Source organism: Mastomys coucha, unplaced genomic scaffold (genome assembly GCF_008632895.1).
Source record: "Mastomys coucha isolate ucsf_1 unplaced genomic scaffold, UCSF_Mcou_1 pScaffold16, whole genome shotgun sequence".
Lineage (NCBI taxonomy): Eukaryota > Metazoa > Chordata > Mammalia > Rodentia > Muridae > Mastomys > Mastomys coucha.
In genome coordinates this window covers 15,109,565-15,129,310 of record NW_022196898.1, presented here as the reverse complement: position 1 = coordinate 15,129,310, position 19,746 = coordinate 15,109,565, and the positions used below count along the sequence as shown (strand labels likewise).

At 41.1% G+C, this 19,746-nt stretch overlaps 1 protein-coding gene and 1 long non-coding RNA gene across 7 annotated transcripts in view; one reads left to right on the top strand and one right to left on the bottom strand.

Moving 5' to 3' along the window:
• Kcnab1 (potassium voltage-gated channel subfamily A member regulatory beta subunit 1) overlaps window positions 1-19,746 on the bottom strand; it is a 442,167-nt gene that overhangs the window by 52,515 nt on the left and 369,906 nt on the right. For all 3 annotated transcript variants that reach the window (XM_031374014.1, XM_031374015.1, XM_031374016.1), the window contains exon 8: window positions 7,658-7,744. In XM_031374014.1, the coding sequence (XP_031229874.1) occupies window positions 7,658-7,744 (87 nt within the window). The remainder of the gene's footprint in view (window positions 1-7,657; window positions 7,745-19,746) is intronic.
• LOC116092953 overlaps window positions 1-19,746 on the top strand; it is a 143,763-nt gene that overhangs the window by 44,951 nt on the left and 79,066 nt on the right. For all 4 annotated transcript variants that reach the window (XR_004119571.1, XR_004119569.1, XR_004119568.1 and 1 more), the window contains one exon: window positions 5,400-5,640. This is a non-coding gene — a long non-coding RNA (uncharacterized LOC116092953). The remainder of the gene's footprint in view (window positions 1-5,399; window positions 5,641-19,746) is intronic.

Here is a 19,746-nt window from a genome sequence, read left to right as displayed (position 1 = left end):
TTGTAGATACCTTTGAAAATAGCTGCAGGCACAAGATCATCTTCTAGGCTGAGACCTGGAAAATCTATGATTAAATTAATACAGAGCAATATTCCAAGGAGAAAACAAATAGCTTATAAGAAAATCATATTGCGCCCTCTGGCTTGATCCCTTAATGATGCCAAAGACCCTGTTCAGCCTTATAGCTTGGCCTTCACTGGGGTTCCACCACGTTGTAATTACAAGGCTTTGGGTATCTTCCATTGTTACCTGTGAGAAGAAAGGTGTATGTGCATCTCATGGTATGGTTCACAAGTAAGGCTTAAGCTGCTTTGCCTTGGGTCTGATGGGGGTGGTGAGCCCACATGATTGGCTCATTCCCATGGCGCTCTGCATTTTACCTCTGTATTCGAGTGAGGAGCTGAGCCTAGCAAGGATTGTAACCTGCCTGAGTGTGACTGCTGCCAAAGCCTGGATTTGAAGCTGTCTGTTCTGCCCTGTCTTCCTTGCTGGAGTACTGCTCCAGTGAGGAGACCCATCGCAGACTGTGGACTGAACCCCATTGCTGACTTCTCTCTCCCCATTGCTGACTTCTCACTCCCCATTGCTGACTTCTCTCTCCCCATTGCTAACTTCTCTCTTTTTGGCTTCAGTTACTACTGTTCTGTAATGCTGAATTCAAAAGTAATCAACTCATTTGTTCGGAGGAGGAAATTTTAAGAGAGAGTAACATTTGTGCTATAGTGTGGTTCCTGCTGGCTGTCTGGAGTCAGGTTTATACTAAGAGTCAAGAACAAAACCAGAACAGAATGATATAAAAAATATTTAATTTGGCCCCAAAACATAGTTTGACATAAATGTATTTAAAGTGGCAGACAGGGGCTGGAGAGATGACTCATCAGTTAAGAGCACTGACTGCTCTTCCGAAAGTCCTGAGTTCAAATCCCAGCAACATGGTAGCTCACAGCCATCCGTAATGAGATCTGACGGCCTCTTCTGGTGTGTCTGAAGACAGCCAGTGTACTTACATATAATAATAAATAAATCTTAAAAAAAATAAAGTGGACTGAAACATTACTATACACAGCTGTGAAGACTGGCCTTTATTTCTGTTAGACTGCTTTTTGGTTCTGTATTGAGTATCTTAAGTACTGTAGAAAAGATGTCACTTCTTCCTTTAAGGCTGTTTTGTAATATATATAAGGACTGGAATTGTGTTTTTAAAGAAAAGCATTCAAGTATGACAATATACTATCTGTGTTTTCACCATTCAAAGTGCTGTTTAGTAGTTGAAACTTAAACTATTTAATGTCATTTAATAAAGTGACCAAAATGAAAAAAAAAAAAATAAAGTGTCAGACAAATCAAACATAGACAAAAGGGGCCATAACTGTTAAAGAAATCAGAGCCATTAAAAAAAAAAAAGCAAAAAAATTTCTTCAGGGGACAGAAAGATGTCTTGTTGGCAAGGTCTCACCCATTGAAGCCTTTGGGGCATAAAAATGCAAACTCATTTTTGACTTTCTTTAAAAAGGATGCCTGAAAAGAGAATAGCTAGGGCTCCTTGCAGGACACAGGCTGCTCAGGGAAGTGGGTTTTTAACATTCAGCTTCAAAGTACTATGAGGCTCTTTCAGCCATGGTCTAAGGGGACCTGTTTACTTGGAAGACTCGAGTAGAACTTGGGATAATACACATGAAATTGGCTTTTCAGGGATCAGGAACACAAGAATTACAAGACTGCAAGATTTTTAAAGAAAAGCCTGGGAGGCTAGGCTCTCTGTGTGTGTGTGTGTGTGTGTGTTTGTGTGTGTGTGTGTGTGTAGGGAATAGACTTCCCATAGGGAGACGCTGAGTAGGCTACTCATGAAGTTGGGAGTGTAAAGAAAGTTGAATTACAGACCCCAGAATAGGATGTCTGCCTAGGAAACTTGTAGTAACTTGAGTGGATCCAGCTTGGGAGGGATACTGTGTGTGTGTTGCAGTCAGCACAGAGGTGGTCGGTCTGCTCAAGTGCATTGGAGCTCAGACAATGCCCTACCCCTGGGTGTTAGACATAGAGCTATGGGATCTAACACTTTCCCCTGGGATTTTGATCTTGATTTCATCCATTTTCCCCCTCTGTCTTTTCTCCTGTTCCATCTTTTGTGGTGGGAATGTTTACTCCAGGCCATTGCACATTGGAAGTATGTAATTGGTTTTTATTTTCACAGGGACTCACAGATTCTAATCTAAGAGACTGCCTTAACTCTCAGTAGATACTTGGAAGTTTGGACTTTTAAACAGAAGTGGGACAGTTAAGACTTGGGGGATCCTTGAAGCTTGGCTAAAGGCTTTTGCATTGTAAGATGTGAATGTCTTGGGAGATGGGTAGAATCTAAAATATTTCCCATAGGCTTGCATTTTAAACACTTGTGGCCAACTGGTAGCAATATTTGGGGAGGATGTAGGACTTATAGGAAATTGAGCCCGTCTGTCAGAAGTCACTAGGGGCTGGAAGCAACTAGGCACATGTCTTAGAAGCTTGCAGCCTGGCTCCCAGTTCTGACCTGTCTCTGCTTCCTGGGTTGCAATGTTGTGGAGCTTCTGCTGCATGCTTCCTGTAATGCCTTCCCTGCAATGGTGGGCGGAAATGTCTCTGAAGCTACGAGCGATGCCGCACATCATAGTGAGAGGAACCCAGACGCACGCACGCAGCTAACACCCCATGCTGCATTAGACTGGGAGGAGCTTTTACCTCTGGTTATACAGAATAGTTTTCCTGACAGGTAGCTCTTGGGCATTTGAAATGTGTAAGTCCAAATTATGGTGTATACTGTGGACTTCAAAGACTTAGTATAAAAAGAGTAAAATATACATTTTTAAAATGGTTACATGTTGAAATAGTAATTTTTGTATGAGTAGTTAAAATAATACCATAACTAAACCTATCTGTTTCTTTTCTTCTTTTTAGAATGGTTAATAAATAATTCAAATTGCATAAATATTTTGTGTTATATCTTTCTGGGACAACATTGTCATATGACTTGCAGAGGATTTCTTCTTGGTGTTATTGTGATTAGGACAGCATGGTGGGGGCACCTTTTAGAGGCCTCTGAAATGAAAGAATAATGAAAGTTAGAGCCAGATGCACTGACTAGTTGTAGCTACATGATATATGTAAATTTCAGGTGTTTAAGGTTCTGTTCTAAAACCTTTACTTTGAAAGATAAATTACCCAGGTATTTTCGAACCAATAAAATATTGACAATCAAGGCTGTTTTCTGTGCTCTCTAGTTTTGTGAGTTGTCATGAATACCCTAGATTCCCAAATATCCAGATTCCTGTTTGCATTGTAGTGACAGTAAAAAACATGATCTATGAAAAATATTTACAGAATCTGCTGTTTGGTTAATATGGTGGGGATAAGTGAAGCTAACTTCAGTCTTACCACTGTTATTTGAAAAAAAGACATCTGGGTTGCTTTATGGCTGTACCAGCCCGCAAGAAGGGGAATGTGAACATAGTAGACATTAATTAGCATAGACGTAATAGTTAATGATTCAGGAATTCTAGTGAGTAGTTTTGGCAATGAGCTCTACATGAAAGGACTTGATTTCAAGCATGTTTTTAAATTAAATTTTTATTAAAAATGTAACTTAACTTGAAAAATCATATTTTGTGAATAAATCTTAAAAGTCTATATATTAAAGTGCCTCTTCTTTTTGCCATTAGTCACAAGTGGTCCACACTTTACATCTATCACCACTTCACAAATATAGTGGTGTTCAATGGCTTTCTCCCTGGAGAATTACCCTGCAATTGGCAATAGCAGAAAAGCAACCCTAAACCGTCCTAGCATGGGATACAATGTCTCCGTCAAACCGTCTTAGCTTGGGATACAATGTCTCCGTCAACCCCCCCTAGCATGGGATACAATGTTTCTGTCAAACCGTCCTAGCATGGGATACAATGTCTCCGTCAATCCATGTGCAGCGAGACTTAAGTTTTACCTTGAACCTTCTCTCAAACTGAGCTCAAGACAAAAAATTGAAACGCATGCTGATTTATGAAAGTGAGAGAATTAACAATCTGACTTTCCTAGAGACAAGGAACTCTCAGCGACTCTAACGAGGGATATATTGTCATAGGAAAGAAGACATGGGATGTGGGGCTGATTTTTTTTTCCTAAGATTGGAAAACATGCCACCATTGGCAGATAGTATAGCAGAGACAGATGGCCCAGCAGCTGCTGTGAAAGAAAAATGCCTTACTACTAGGTGAGCCATGAAAAATAATGAGGAGGACGGAGGGAAAAGCGTGCATGCGCATGCACTCCCCTCTACTGTCACATCTTCCTGTCTCCACAAAACAGAATTGTATTCTGTCAGGCGGCAGATTGCAAACGAAGTGCTTCGCTTTCCTCCAATGACTGCACATTTGGAATTTACCACCATTCCCTTGATAGAACTTGCTTTTTGTCTTTTGATTTCTGGTAAGAATGGCAGGAATGGGTAGCAATGGCTAACGGGATACCTGGTGCCCATATATGGTAAAGAAAGTGCAATGACTGATCTTTTCCTGGCTCAACTGGTTGAAATTTGATATGCAGAATTTGGCCAAAACTCATCCTGGTTTATTTTAGATACACCCCCAATTAACACTGATTCATGGCATTTTAAACAGCTTGAAATGGAAATGTGACTTTGTGCTACCCAAAGCGCGCACACAGATGATCTTGACACTCACAGAGTTGGTGGCTAAGAAGCCATCCAGTGTTTCAGGCTGTTTGCTTTATTCTACTCCCTTGAGTGGTCTGCATCAATGAGGGGCTGTTGATGTCCTGGCTGGGCTGCCTCCTTGGAGAGCTGCTGCAGCCTCTCTAAAAGAATTAGCCTCTTCAGCGATTTAGAAAGAAATGCTTGAAACGAATGAGGATCTACAAATGCTGAGGCTGTGGAGTATTGACACACGTACAATTAATATCTGCTTGGCAATTACTGCTGTGTAACTAATGGTAAATAGAAATAGGCCCAACTAAGTTGTGATGTACTGAGATAATGAAAGCAGGTGAATGATATTAAAGATTGTTTCTGCTATTATTTAAAGATATTGGCTGAAGATGTTTTTGTCATTTTATCTGGAAGAGTTGAAATAAGAGCTTTAGAGTTATACTGACAGAGAGTTACCAGAAGGTTCCAAGGGTAGTTTTGGTAATATAAATCTGTCTTATAGGCATTTAGAAACATCCAAAGTAATAGTCATCCTCCAAGGTAAACCGCATGTGCACGTACAACCTTTTCTATTCACAGGCATGCAGGCTTTGCAACCATTGCCTGCATGAACCTAGAAACAACTCAGGTATAGTCCCCCAACCCCTGCACCTTGAGGAAGTCATCTTGTCTCTCTACTTCACTGTTTTTTTTTCTTTCTATTTTCCAGCCCTTGCCTCTGATAAGAGTAAAGCAGAAAAGGCTGTGCAATCTGTGCTTCCATAACCAGAATAGCAACACTCGTGTTTCTATCTGACCTATAAGTAAGTGATTAAGAATTACAAACAATTGTGAAATATAAATTCATCAGAAAGCTAGAATAAGCTATACGGAAGCCATTTGGGATGAGTCTTCATGAGAAGAGCCTGGAGAGCCTGTTCACTAAACCCAAGGCAGAGAAAACTTCAGAGGTTGGTAGACTGATGGGGGTAGGTGTCCGGTTGGGGGGCAGGGAGAGATGGAGGGACTACATTCCAGTACAAGGTGGTCATCACTGCCCCGGGAGTTACAGAAGCCTTTGCTTTGTGACTTACTCAGTAGGTGGGAAATATCCATTGTTTAACACTCTTAGTACAACAGCTCGTTATGAAATAGCTTCCAACTTCACTTTGTGGAACTTTATTTGAAAATCTTAGGGAAAAATGTAATTTTTCTCTGATTTCAGGAGAGGTTAGATAATGCTTTCATTACAGTGTCTAGCAAGTAACAGCAATCTGTCTTTTTAAAAAAATACTTGAAATTTATTAACTAAATTTCAAGATGCCATTGGTGTTTATACAAGAGACATTTAAACCTGTTAGCATCACATAGCTGGAGAATTTTCTTCTTTTACCCACATACTGTATGTTTTCATTTGAGAGACACTTATACTATAGCTTTCCTTTTATAGATATAATGCAGTTTATATTTCCTGATTGAGGGGCTATAATATATTCCTAAAATTAAAGGTAAAGTAGGAGGCCAGATGGGTGGAAACACAAACTCAGCTGTCTGCTATCCTGTGTAACTGTAAAAGACTCCATTCCAAAGAGGAAGATAGCCACCAGGTACTTAAAATGAGAAACAATTAGTCTTTTACAATCCAATATTTTATTTGGTAGTTTTGCTGACTAAATGGCTTTAGTGCTCTGTTTGAATGTATCTTTCTGAATTGTGTGACAACATATTATCATTGAAATGAATATCTCTAATACTTTTTATGATTTACTTATCAAGCAGCCATTATTTTGACAGATATATATATATATATATACATATATATGATATATAAACACAGATTATGATGTGTATGTAAATATATGTATATATGTATAGTTTCTCAGTAGTTGGGAGAGATAAATGGTAATACAGATAGTCTCCATAACATATTCTGTGTGTGGTCAAAAGATGCAACTTAGAAAAATCCTTATGAACTTGAATCATTCGTACTCTCCTTAATTCCCATAACCCAACAGCTAGAATAAACTTTCACATACTTAATTTCTTACAACATTATAAACAGCTTTTTCAATGATCAAAGACAAATAAAGACGAATTTACCTTTAGTAATTAGTGTAATTACTAAATTACTTTAGTAATTTAGTGTAATTTTATGTGGTTTACATTATTTGAATTGTTAAAAAAATGATAACTCAAATGTTGTAAAACTTAAAAACAAAGCCAAAATTTCCCCTTTCATCTTGAAATATTTCTAGCCTCAACTAGCAGGAGTCGTCTTTTCTAGTTTGGTGTCCAAAACCATCTTATTTCTCATCCCAGGTAGGAATGACAAATGGACACAACTGAAGAAAATGTGGCTTTAGGAATGTTCTGAAAGCTTGCTTTCATGGGGGACACGCTGTGGTCTTCTGACAGGGGCGACAGGGCACAGCTTGCAGAGAACCAAACCCAAACTGCGAAGAAGAACCTTGTTAAGCAGGTCCGCCTGTCCAGTACCTGTTCGCATGCAGCGCCTCTCAGCGTTTATCATGCAGGATTGGAAACTAATCAGACTTAGCATTGTTGTAGAAAAGGAAGCTCCTTAGAGGAGTGCCTCAAACGGTGGTTGAATTATAAACCCCTCTGAGTAACGTAATCGTTTGAGTTGACGAAATCATGAAAGTGAAATGAATCTGGAAGAGATGAGTACCTTGCCACCAAGAAAAGCCACCGAGAATAAAGGTAAAGGAGAAAGTTAGAAGAAGGAAGAGGAAGCAGAGGAGGAGGAGCAGGAGGAAGAGGAGGAGTGGGGGGGGGGAGGAGAAAAAGCGTAAGCAGTAGTCTATTGGCTTCGGGGTCAATACAGAGGCTAAAGCACACTGGAAAAGTTTTACTTTTTAAATTCTAGCTTAACGATCTGAATATACTTCATTACTGTAGTAGAAACAGTCTTCAGGCTAGAACTAGCAATTCTGTAGCCTCTTATTTTTGTTAAATTCCTTTACTCACCTTCCATTGGGGTGTTGCTGTCTGGGCGATTTGCAAAGACCACGTCCACATATTCCAGTTGCAGCCTCTGGAGGGAGCCTTTCAGCCCTAGCAGCAGAGGCAGAAAACAAAACATTGTGAAAGGCTCAAGAAGTCCAAATAGGACCACGGTTAGAAAGAGCTTGAGTCTGACTTCCTTCAAGAATTTACTTAAAAAGACAAACACTGAGTTAGTTACCAAAATCCTCTTGAACAGGGCACAGCAATACCACAGCAGTAATTGCTTGCCCACAGAAACATCAGTCTGAGTTAATGACATATGACTAACCTTCACGAGAGTTACACCGGATAAAAGATGATAGTGCCTGGTTTTTAGTATAATAATGGGAAGAGATGTCTGAGAAAGCTGGAGGGAAACCCACCGAATCCGAGAATCAAACAGCCTAGAGAACCACAGAGGTTCTCACCTTTCCCAATGCTGCGACCTTCTATTACAGTTCCTTATACTATGGTGACCCACAACCATAGGATTATTTTTGTTGCTACTTCATAACTGTAATTTTGCTACTGTTATAAATTGTAATCTAAGTATCTGTGTTTTCTGATGGCCTTAGGCGACCCCTGTGAAAGGGTCACTTGGCCCAAAGGTTGAGAACGAATGGCCTAGAGAGTGATACTTTTTGGGAGGGGAGGGGAACTTGAACCTAGTACCATCCTCACTAGAGTGAAATTCAGTACTGAGTAGACCTCCCCCGCCGCCCCTGCCGCCCCTCCAGCCCTTGCTCCCAGGCTAATCTTCACAGAGAGTCTCTGGATCCATCCCAGAGCTAGGCAAGCATCTCTGCCCTTGGTGAGATGGACCCAGGTTCCCACTTCCGCAGTTGCTAACGACGGCCAGTATACCAGTTCTAAAGGTTGTAGCTTCAGGTATGACACTACTCAGCACCAATCTTGTTAGTCAAGGGATTGCCTCCACTATTCACCTTCAATCTCAGGCAGCAAGTTCAAAGACATTTCATTTGCAAGTCGCTTATGATGAAAAGATGTGTAGAACTTTTACTTGACAACTCAGTGCTGGGCTGTAGATTCTTCCCAAGAACAGCACCCATGAGGAAGCCTGAATGCCACATGAAATTCCAGTTTGCATTGCCCACACCTGGCTGCAACCGTGTCCAGCCAAAGGTAGACCACATCACCAGACAGGCCATGGACACATAGTTACATTGGTCTCAGCAAGCTGAGGATTCCAGAAAGGCACCCAAACTTGGCCTTTAGAGCTGCATTGTGGTAAGGCTCAGGACTGCATAGAACCCTGCTGTTCGTGACTACAGGCTAGTGATTGTAGGTGAGGTGTTTGGTCCTGATGTTGGATTACCTTCTCTAGACAGTCCCCTAATCTATCACATACAGTGTACCAATTGCAACAAACCTAAGCCAGGGATGCCGTATTTCACTAACAACAGAATAGCAGAATAGCAGAACTAGCACCCTCTAGTGTTGTAACAGTGGGCAATGACTATGGTCTCCAGGGCAAACAACCTGCCTAGAATTCCCATTAAAGCCAAACAGTGACAGCTGGAATAAATGCCTAGTACTTCAGTGCATGGATGCTGTCAGATACTAACAAGCATCAAGAGCTTCCAGGGAACTGTGAGATGTCAGAAGCCGAAGATGAGGTGATGGATACACTTGGCCTCTTGGACAGGAATTCAAAACAGCTATTTTATGGAAAAATAGCGAACTTCAAGGAAATACAGAGAAGCTGGGCATGGTGACACATGTCTGTACTTTCAGCACTAAGGATGTTGAGGCAGGAGAATTGCAACTTAGAAGCTTGTCTGAGTTAAATGATGAGATCCTGTTTTGCATAATGGTCAGCCAAGAATGGGAGAAATAGCCTTCCTCAAGGAAGAACACACTAATTGGTCAGTCCTGAAAACGTACATAAAATAACATTATGTAGGTTGTGTTTACGAATGTAAGAGTATATATATGTGTGTATATGTATGCATGTATGTGTATGTGTCTACCTGTGTATGTGTTGCCTGTGTGCTTGAGTCTGTGTGTGTCTGTGTATCTATGCATGTGTGTCTCTCTGTGTGTTTATGTGTGTGTGTCTGTGTGTCCATGTGTGTGTAAGTATGTATGTGTGTGTGTCTATATGTGTGTATGTGTGTGTATGTATGTGTGTATGTATGTATATTTGAAAACAAATAGTGAAAAATAGAGGCCACAAATTGGAAGAAAGCAAGGAAGGATATACAGGAGGGTTTGAAGGGAAGAAAGGGAAGGAGGAAATGACATAATTATAATCTCAAAAAATAATATATATGTTTAGGAAAGCCAGAACTGGTCAGGGGTGGAAAATACATTCAAAATAACCTACTGAAACATGATCCTTAAAAACACAAGAGAAGCTGGGTGGCAAGGGTGCATGCCTTTTTTTCCAGCACTTGAGATGTAGAGGCAGACAGATCTCTGAGTTCAAGGCCAGCCTGGTCTACAGAGGGAGTTCCAGGACAGCCAGGGCTACACAGACAAGCCCTGTCTTGAAAATCAGAAACAAAAGCAGACAACAACCATAACAACAACAAAATAAAATCTCTAGAGAAACAATTGAGTAATCACCAGGAAACCTTGCTACCAAAAGTAAAATAATTTTTAAAACCTGTAACAACTTCTGGAGCTGAGAAACAGAGCCAATGAAGAGGGAACTGACAGCATCCATAGGGAATCCATTTAACAGAAGCGTCGGAGAACTGGAAGTCAAGGTATCTGAATATATTCAGGAGGAAAAGAGCAAAGAGGAATGAAGAAAGCCCATAGGATCTTAGAACATCATTAAAAGAATAGATACTCAGGTTTGCGGTTTCAATGAAGGGTTCAGAATCCTAGAGTTAAATATTTGTTAAAAGTAACAAGGGGGTGGAAAGATGGCTTCGGCAGCTAATAAGTCTTTTCTTCTCTGCTGGGGACCCCAGGTCAATTCCTAGCAGAGTCAGGTGGCATACAATAGCCTGTAACTCTAGCTCCTTTCTGACCTTGACTCTTCTCCCCCACACATGTGGCATCCATTCACACAGACACAAGTACATATGCATAAATTTTAAAAGAGATAAAACATATAAAAATATAATAACATGCTGAGAAAAAGTGATGGTCCAGTGTTCAGGCCTGAACAGGACATCTATACCTCTTCTCTGATGCTCTGGGATCATTGTAGACAGAGGGTTAGAGAGAATACAAGAGTTGGAAAGGCTGTGAAATGGTAGTTTCTGGGTATGAAACGATCAATGCAATTGTGATTTCCCAGCAGCCAAGGCTGTATCCAATGGACTTGTATAACACTGGACTTGACATCAGTTAAACATGGATAAGGGAGGGGCTCGCGGGCCCTCCCCCTCCTTGCTGAACTATTGGCTACTTGTGGACTCTGGGAGAGGCTCAGTCATTATATTTAGTTGTATACCCATGTGTGACTCACAATGGTCAGTCCCAAACTCATCACATGATAGTCTTAGTGAAACTCAGGGTATCACAAAACAAAACAAAACAAAACAAAACAAAACAAAACAAATCAAAGAAAAACAACCTGAATTCGAGAAAGAGACTTGCAGTTAAGGGGAGATTAACAGAGTAAGAGGAAGATGGGAGAGGAGGATGAAAGAGTAACTATTATATACTGCAAGATTGTCAAAGAACACATTTAATGAAAAGTATATATAATAAAAACTACTTTTATAGGAATATACATAGTTCACACATAGTTATATATATATATATATATTAAAATGGATGACTATATTAATATATTTCCTAAAAAGATAGTAACATGAAGCTTTCCAAACCCAGAGAGAGAACAAAATGTGCAGACAGAGGAAAGTCAAAAGTTACCAGTTAGATGTGATTTAACCAAATGTACCCAAGGTGACATGTTATAATCAGGTCTCAAAAGTTAAAACAGAGAGAATTGTGAAATTAGCAAGAGAAGAAGAGAGGAAGGAAGGAGGGAAGGAAGGAAGGAAAGGAGGAAAAAAGAAGGAAGGAAGGAAGGAAGGAAGGGAGAAAGGAAGGGGGAAGGAAATCTGAATATGTGTTCCAATTGGTCAGACAGCTGACTTTCAGGGGAGAACTTACATGCTAGGAGGAATGGAGTGGTGCAAAAAAGTGAAACCTGCAGACTACCACTGGTATGCTCTGGAGCAGGGGCTGCCCTGAGCCTGTTGCCTGCCTGTAGATTCCCCACCCCTAAAAGGACCGCGTCTCCTAGCCTCAGTGGGAGAGGATGTGCCAAGTACCCAGCAACTTGATGTGTGGGGTTGGGGGTGTGATAGTGGAGGGTATGAGATCCGGGGGCAGGGGTGATTCCCCTTCTCAGAAGGGGAAGATGGAATGGAGGGAGGATGTGTGTAAGGAGGAACTGGGAGGATAGGAAGGGCTGATATTGGGTTGTAAAGTGAATAAATGATGATGATGATGATGATGATGATGATGATGATGATGATGATGATGATGATGATGATGATATGATGATGATGATAAGAAAGATTTAGTAAAGCAAGCTTTCAGAAGAGGAGACAAAAGGGTATTTCCAAATAGAAGCTGAGGGAATTTATTGACACTTAGATGACTCTAGAATAAATCCTAAGGGGAATTCGTGAGAGAACAAGACATTGTTGAGTAAAAGAAACACTGGAAGGTAACAGTAAGTTTTCAGAAGACACAGTGTTCTCTAATGCTTTAATTATTGCACTCCAAACATCTTTAGTATGAGGATTAAAAATAAAAAAAAATTGAAAATGACTACACTGCTATTTTAAGAAATAGACAATAGAAAAACATAAAATGAAACATTAAAATTAGAATATATGACAGAATACAGTGCATGTGTTGAGGTTTTCTTTATTTTTAATATTTATGACCAAAATTAAGTTGCTTTATTTTCAAAATAACTTGTACTAAATAACTTTTTGTATATTTAGTATTAAGTACAAAGAGAAAACCTATGGTTACACTATCACAAAAAATAAAGAAACAACACTACTAGAAAAGGTCACAACCAAAAATACTGAGAGAGGAAGAAATGAGGAGCTAAAACAATATAGAAAACAAGTAACATTGTCATAAAACAGTATAGAAAACACCCATCATGATGGGTGAGATCTTACCCATCAATAACTGTCTTAAATATAACTGGATTGGATTCTAATACAGATATAGATAATGAAGAAAAGTATTTGTCCAGTATATATCTGATTAAGGACTGATATCAAGAACATTGAAGAGACTCAATAGCAAATCATTATCAATACCACCACCATAATCATCTTTCTCATGGTTCAATTATGAAATTGTAAATAGGCTGAAATACACATTGCCTTAAATAAATGAAGATGTGGTCTATCTATGCATCCATCCATCCATCCATCCATCCATCCATCCATCCATCCATCCATCCATCTATCTATCTATCTATCTATCTATCTATCTATCTATCTATCTATCTATCTATCTATTTATCTTATAAGGTCATGTATATGATATTCAGCCATTAAAACATTATATCCTATCATTTATGACAACATACATGGAAAGCAAAATGTTATTCTAAGTAAAATAAAACATAAGAAAACAAATGCCAAGTGGACTTATTTATATGCAGAGTTTAAAAGTGGGTGCCTGACAAATACAAAAGTGGATGCTCGCAGCCAACCATTGGACTGAGCACAGGGTTCCCAACGGAGGAGCTAGAGAAAAGACCCAAGGAGCTGAAGGGGTTTGCAGTCCCTTAGGACGAATAACAATATGAACTAACTAGTACCCTCAAAGCTCCCAGGGACTAAACCACCAACCAAAGAGTACACATGGTGGGTCTCATGGCTCCAGCTGCATATGTAGCAGAGGATGGCCTTGTTGGTCATCAATGGGAGGAGAGGCCCTTGGTCCTGTGAAGGCTCTATGCTCCAGTGTAGGGAAATGCCAGGGCCAGGAAGCAGGAGTATGTGGGTTGATGAGCAGGGGGAGTAGTGGGTTGGTGATAGGGAGTTTTCAGAGGGGAAACAAGGAAAGGGGATAACATTTGAAATGTAAATAAAGAAAATATCTAATAAAAATGTTATGTTAGGGGCTAGAGAGATACTTAGTAGTAGGAGCAGAGGGTCCTCTCTAAGTTTGGTTCCTAGTGATGTGTTTATAAAAAGATAAAGAGAGGGGATATGTTTGGTGGAGGTTTAGTCAGGTATGGGGGAAGGGGGTGCCTTCATGGGCCTATGCAGAGGCATCCCTTCCCCCTGAGGGACCAGCCACACAAAGACTGTATAGTATAGAATAGAGTTTATTCAGGGCATGAGGAGGGGAGTCAAGAGGGTAGTAGAGACAGAGAAAGGCAGAGAGAGAAATAGAGAGGCAGAAAGAGAGACAGAGAAACAGAGAAACAGAGATAGAGTCAGAGACAGAGAGAGCGAGAGAGAGCGAGAAGAGAGAGAGAGAGAGAGAGAGAGAGAGAGAGAGAGCGAGAGAGAGAGAGAGAGAGAAGTAGAGGCCGACAATGAGCATGTGCCATGAGCACATGGAGAGAGAGGGAGGAAGGGAATGGGGAGAGAGCAGAAGCAGGAAGGCAAGAGTAGGAGAAAGAGAGAAAGAGAGAGAGAGAGAGAGAGGGAGGGAGGGAGGGAGGGAGGGAGGGAGGGAGGAAGGGAGGAAGGGAAGAGGGGGCAAGCAGCCCCTTTTATAATGAGTCAGGCATACCTGGCTCTTGCCAGGTAACTGTGGGGCAGAGCTTAGACAAAATGCTAACACCTAGCATCCACATGGTAGTTTGTGGCTGTCTGTAACTGGACTTCCAAAAGGATCTGGCGATTCTGGTCTCCTTGGACACTACAGGCACCTGGTGCACATATACACATACATGCAGGCAAAACACTCATGCACACAAATTAAAAATAAATTTAAAAAAAGAGTAGAATAATGGTTTTCAGATGTGGGAAGTATTGAGGAATGGGAGACAGGGAAAGGTTGGTTAAAGATAGCAAGTTAAATATGTAGGGGGACTACTGCTACATAGTATGGTAACCATCAATAACAACACTATACTGTATATTCCAGGAACATTAGAAATTGAATGTTTTTAATAAAAGAAATGATAATGATAAAGTTGCGCATTTTGATTTGAATGTTATCTCATGTATGGATGCACAAGGTATCATCACCCAAGTATGTGCAATTTTTAATAAATGGGGGCTCTTATGGAAGAATACGAGGAAGGACTGTAGGCCCTGGAGGGGATAGGAACTCCACAGTAAGACCAACAGTGCCAACTAGCCTGGATTTTTTGGGGCTCTCAGAGTCTGAACCAACAACCAAAGAGCATACACAGGCCAGATCTAGGCCTCTCTGCACATATGTAGCAGATGTGCAGCTTGACCTTTGTGTGAGTCCCAAACAACTGGAGTGGGGGCTATCCCAAAAGCTGTAGCCTGTACGTGGGGTGTTCTTCTAGCTGGGCTGCCTTGTCTACATCCTCAGTGGGATAGGATGTACCTAGCCTTGAGACTTGAAGTACTAGGGTAGGGAGATACCCAGGGGCCTCCAACCACTCAGAGGGGAAGGGGAGGAGGAATGGAGGGAAAGATGACCTGGAGGAGGGCAGTAAGTGGGATGTAAAGAGAATAAGTTTAAAAAAAAAAGAATAGGAAAAATACACTGAATGAAATGATAGGTTAGTTGACCCCAGGAACCATTAAATCATATCAAAGACCAACTTTGCCTCGATAAAGGAAACCCCAGGCCTCTCTCAAGATGACTAGCACCCTCAGTGGGAACTTGGGCAGCCCAGTAATGACCTTCCATGATGACACTGTGGCAATAGCTGGGAGCCAAGTTTAAAATAAAAAGTAGCTTCTCTTCAAGGTTCTTTGTTCTTCTCTGTATAAGTTAGGGAAAAATAGGCTGCCTTAGCTCCATTTAGTAAATGTATGCTTTAACAGTAATATAAATAGAGCAAATAAAGGCTATATTCAGCACTTAGTCTATCAAAGTTTATAAAGCCTAAAAGATGTGCGGCCAAACTATAACCTTTTAAAGATCTCTCCCTTTTCCTTCTATGTCACTGAGTCTTGAACCTAGGGGCCTGTGGTTGTTAGGCAAAGAGTCTGTGACCAAGCTACATCTCCAGGCATCTTTTTACTTTTCATTATTAGACAAGGTTTCCAGGCTGGCCTTGGATTTGAAGACCTCCTGTTTTAACCCAAGGGTTGCTGAGATTGCATGCCTGTACCAATGGGTCCAGATTTATTTTTCTTTTATTTTGGAAAGAAACAAAATGCCAGAAGCCATAAGGATGTAAGATCTAGTCTAACAGAAAGAGCGAAACTCAGGACATCTGAAAGCAAAGGCTATGTTTCAGTACTAAATGCTGGTCAGGAAAATTTAATTAATTTCACTAATATTAATACTTCCCCCAAATAGACTGTATTATATATGCTATTATGCAACAAAAAGAAGGGCAGCTTCAGGCAACTGTTTCATCTCATTCCCAGGAGGCACAGCAGGTCCTTGTCTGCCTCTGTAATCCCTGGGAAGGCTGGAGCTTTTCTCCTTTTATTATAAGCATAAAATTAATTGCCTGGTAAATGAGGCCCTTATAAATTTAAATTTGGTTCATTTAAATTTGATTTTAAAACTAGTTTATTGGATAGTCACAATTACTTTTCTGACAGAGGAATGGAATGTTGGAATAGAGCCTGGGAAATATTTTCTATTCAGGAAAGGATGGTCTGTAGTGGTTTTTGTTAGAAGCTTTGATGAGGAGATAAGGGTAGACGGGTGTTAGATGGCCAAATAACATTTCCTAAACTGGGTGGTGCTCATGGTTGGGATAGCACCAGCTTACTCAAGAAGTAACTTGAAAGGAAATTCAACTTAAAAAGTACTATAATATGAACCACTTTGGGGGGAAATTGTATGTAGACAGGACATAGGATATAGATAACCAGACAAATGTTAAGGTTTGGAAGCATTCTTGGTGATTAAACAAAATACTTTTTGTGATTTAATTCTGCAACCTGCACTTGGGTTCACAAATTTAGCATCTTCAGAACTGCCGTGGCAGAGAATATAGTCTAAGGTGTTAGACAAAAATATGATGTGTAATTCCACTGTTGTAGTCATGTCAGAGGATAGAGGTAAAGACTAAATGTCCAAACTTCCCTTGGTTGAAGAGGTATTCCTTTGGCCCATGCCTATGTTCATGCCCAGCCCTAGAAACAGGTGTCCTTTCTGAGAAGTCCCTCACCTACTAGGTCTCATTAGTGTAGGTAAAAAGTAGTATAGGAGGAGAAGCTAGAGTAATTTGGCACCACTGCAGCTCATTTATCATTTCATGTGACAAATCTCAGTTTGTCCCCAAAGTGTGCCAGATCCTAGGACCATAATGATATATAGATACAGTCTTCAACCCCAAGGATAAAACATGTACGTTGAGGGCATCTATAGGCCTGTGTTTTTGTAAAGCCATAATGTTCATATGTAACAATGACATGACAGGCCCATCTCACTGTATTTAGTGAATATGTGATCATTCTTGGCCTCTCTATTATTTCCCTGGAAGTTCGGTGTCTTGATATTTTGGCAGAGATATAAATGTGTTCATCTGAGAGTAGGAGGAACTGTATACTGGGTCAAGTTAATGACCCCACTCTGGTTGAGGCGTGTGTGTGTGTGTGTGTGTGTGTGTGTGTGCGCGCGCGCGCGCATGAGCGTGCATGTGTGTGTGTGATTATATCTCCAATACTGGTCATTCTGAAAGCCTTCTGAAAGTCTTTTGTAATCTATGTGTTTGGAATTTCATTCTATGTGACACTTTGAAACCTTGGCAAAGGAGGAAGGAATGATGGGGAGTTAAGAAGAAAAGACAAAGTAGGTCCAATCTGGTCCGACTTTCATGTTGAACTGGTGGCTTTGCTCGCTGAGCAGTTCCCATAAAGACAAGGCTGAAAGGGAGGTCTGAGGCCAGCAAGGAGATGACTGCAACACATCAAGCTCAGAATAAGCTGGTTGGATGTGTTCAAACACAGAACCAATCTTGTATACGGAAGAAATTGGACTGGACGTAGTTATGGATACAGAGTATGATGGCTGTACAAATCAACAATGACTCCTGTATTTATGGGCCTAAGCCAGGTGATTATAGCTAGGGTGAAGACTTCAGGGGGAAAATGAATTTCAGGAAGTATTAGGAACTGGGCTGGGTCTGGATGGCACTTATTACACAAATGGAAATCTGTCCAAAGAGTAAACTGGGTCAGGTCATCCCACCCTCCTTTTCTTCCTTCCTCACTCCTCTGGAATTCCACCCACCCACCCTGCGCACACTCTCCTCTCTCTCTCTGTCTCTCTCTGTCTCTCTCTCTCTCTCTCTCTCTCTGTCTCTGTCTCTCTCTCTGTCTCTCTGTCTCTCTGTCTCTGTCTCTCTGTCTCTCTGTCTCTCTGTCTCTCTCTCTCTCTCTCTCTCTCTCTCTGTCTCTCTATCTCTTCTTTTTCTTTCCCTGCCTGCTTAAGTAGCCCAGATTTCTTTAGCACTCTTGAATACCCTGACTTAGTCTCATAAATGCTAGGCTTATAGAGTGCACCGTTCTTGGCTTACATGAGCTTCCTTCCCCGCTTTTTTTAATCATTCGTGTGACTGGAAACCAAGTCAGGAATACCACCTTTTCCTATTTTGGTGCTTTAATCTTGGAGAAAAAGTTAAACCACAGCGTTACAAAGAGGTGCTCAACAAATGTCTCCTTAAAACTCGAGATTTGTTAAAATAAACCTTCACTTAGCTAGGTATTTTCCTGAGTGCTGGCTTGAACAAGATACTGTTTTAAATTTAAATTGATATGCAAAAGTGCATTAATCCTGGCTCCAGCATAGCAGCAAATAACAAGCTAAAGCCACAGTTGCAGTGAGTGCAGAAGACACTTAAGGAGCTTAAGAAGTGAGTCCTGCGAACAACAACATGAACTAATTAGTATCCTTGGAGCTCCCAGGGTCTCAACCACCAACCAAGGACTGCACATAGAGGGGTCTGATTGTTCAAGCAGCATGTGTATGGTAGAGGATTGCAAAATCGATCATCAATAGGAGGAGAGGACCTCGGCCCTGTGAAGGTTCTGTGCCCCAGTGTAGGGGAATGCCAGGGCCAGAAAGTGGGAGAGGGCGGGGTGGCAGGCATGGGGAGTGGGGAGGCAACAGGGGTTTGTTTTTGTTTGTTTTTTTGTTTTTTGGAGGGGAAACTGGGAATGGAGAAATTCGCATGTAAATAAAGAAAATATCTAAAAAAAAAAAAAAAAAAAAGTGAGTCCTGGAGAAGCAGAAGATGCTCGCACCCTGGAGGTGCTACTAGGCAACTCTAAAGAAGCCCTCAGGAGAACAAACTGTGTGTTTTCAAATGACCACAAGAAAATAGATTGAAGCCTGGTTTTTTTCTTTTAGATTCTGATATAAGGTCCCCAACACATATACAGCAGAGGACTTCTGGGTCTTGACTCAGTAACAGAAGATGCATCTAACCATCAAGAGACTTGAGGCCCCAGGGAGTGGGGAGACCTGGTGGGATGGAGGTGGGAGGTTTGGGGGATGGGGACATCCTCTTGGAGATAGCTGGTGGGGGGGGAGGAGGTATGGGATGTGGAACAGTTAGAGGGCTGAGAAATCACTGATGGTCATTCTTTTAAAGGAGGAGTTTGAGTTTTTTTTTTCTTTTAGATATTTTCTTTATTTACATGTAAATTTCTCCATTCCCAGTTTCCCCTCCAAAAAACAAAGAAACAAACAAAAGCAACAAAAACAAACCCCTGTTGCCTCCCCCTTCGCCATGCCTGCCACCCCGCCCTCTCCCACTTTCTGGCCCTGGCATTCCCTTACACTGGGGCACAGAACCTTCACAGGGCTGAGGTCCTCTCCTCCTATTGATGATTGAATTTGCAATCCTCTACTATACACATGCTGCCTGAACAATCAGACCCCTCCGTGTGCAGTCTTTGGTTGAGACCCTGGGAGTGAGGATACTACTTAGTTCATATTGTTGTTCGTCCTAAGGGGCTGCAAACCCCTCAGCTCCATTGGTC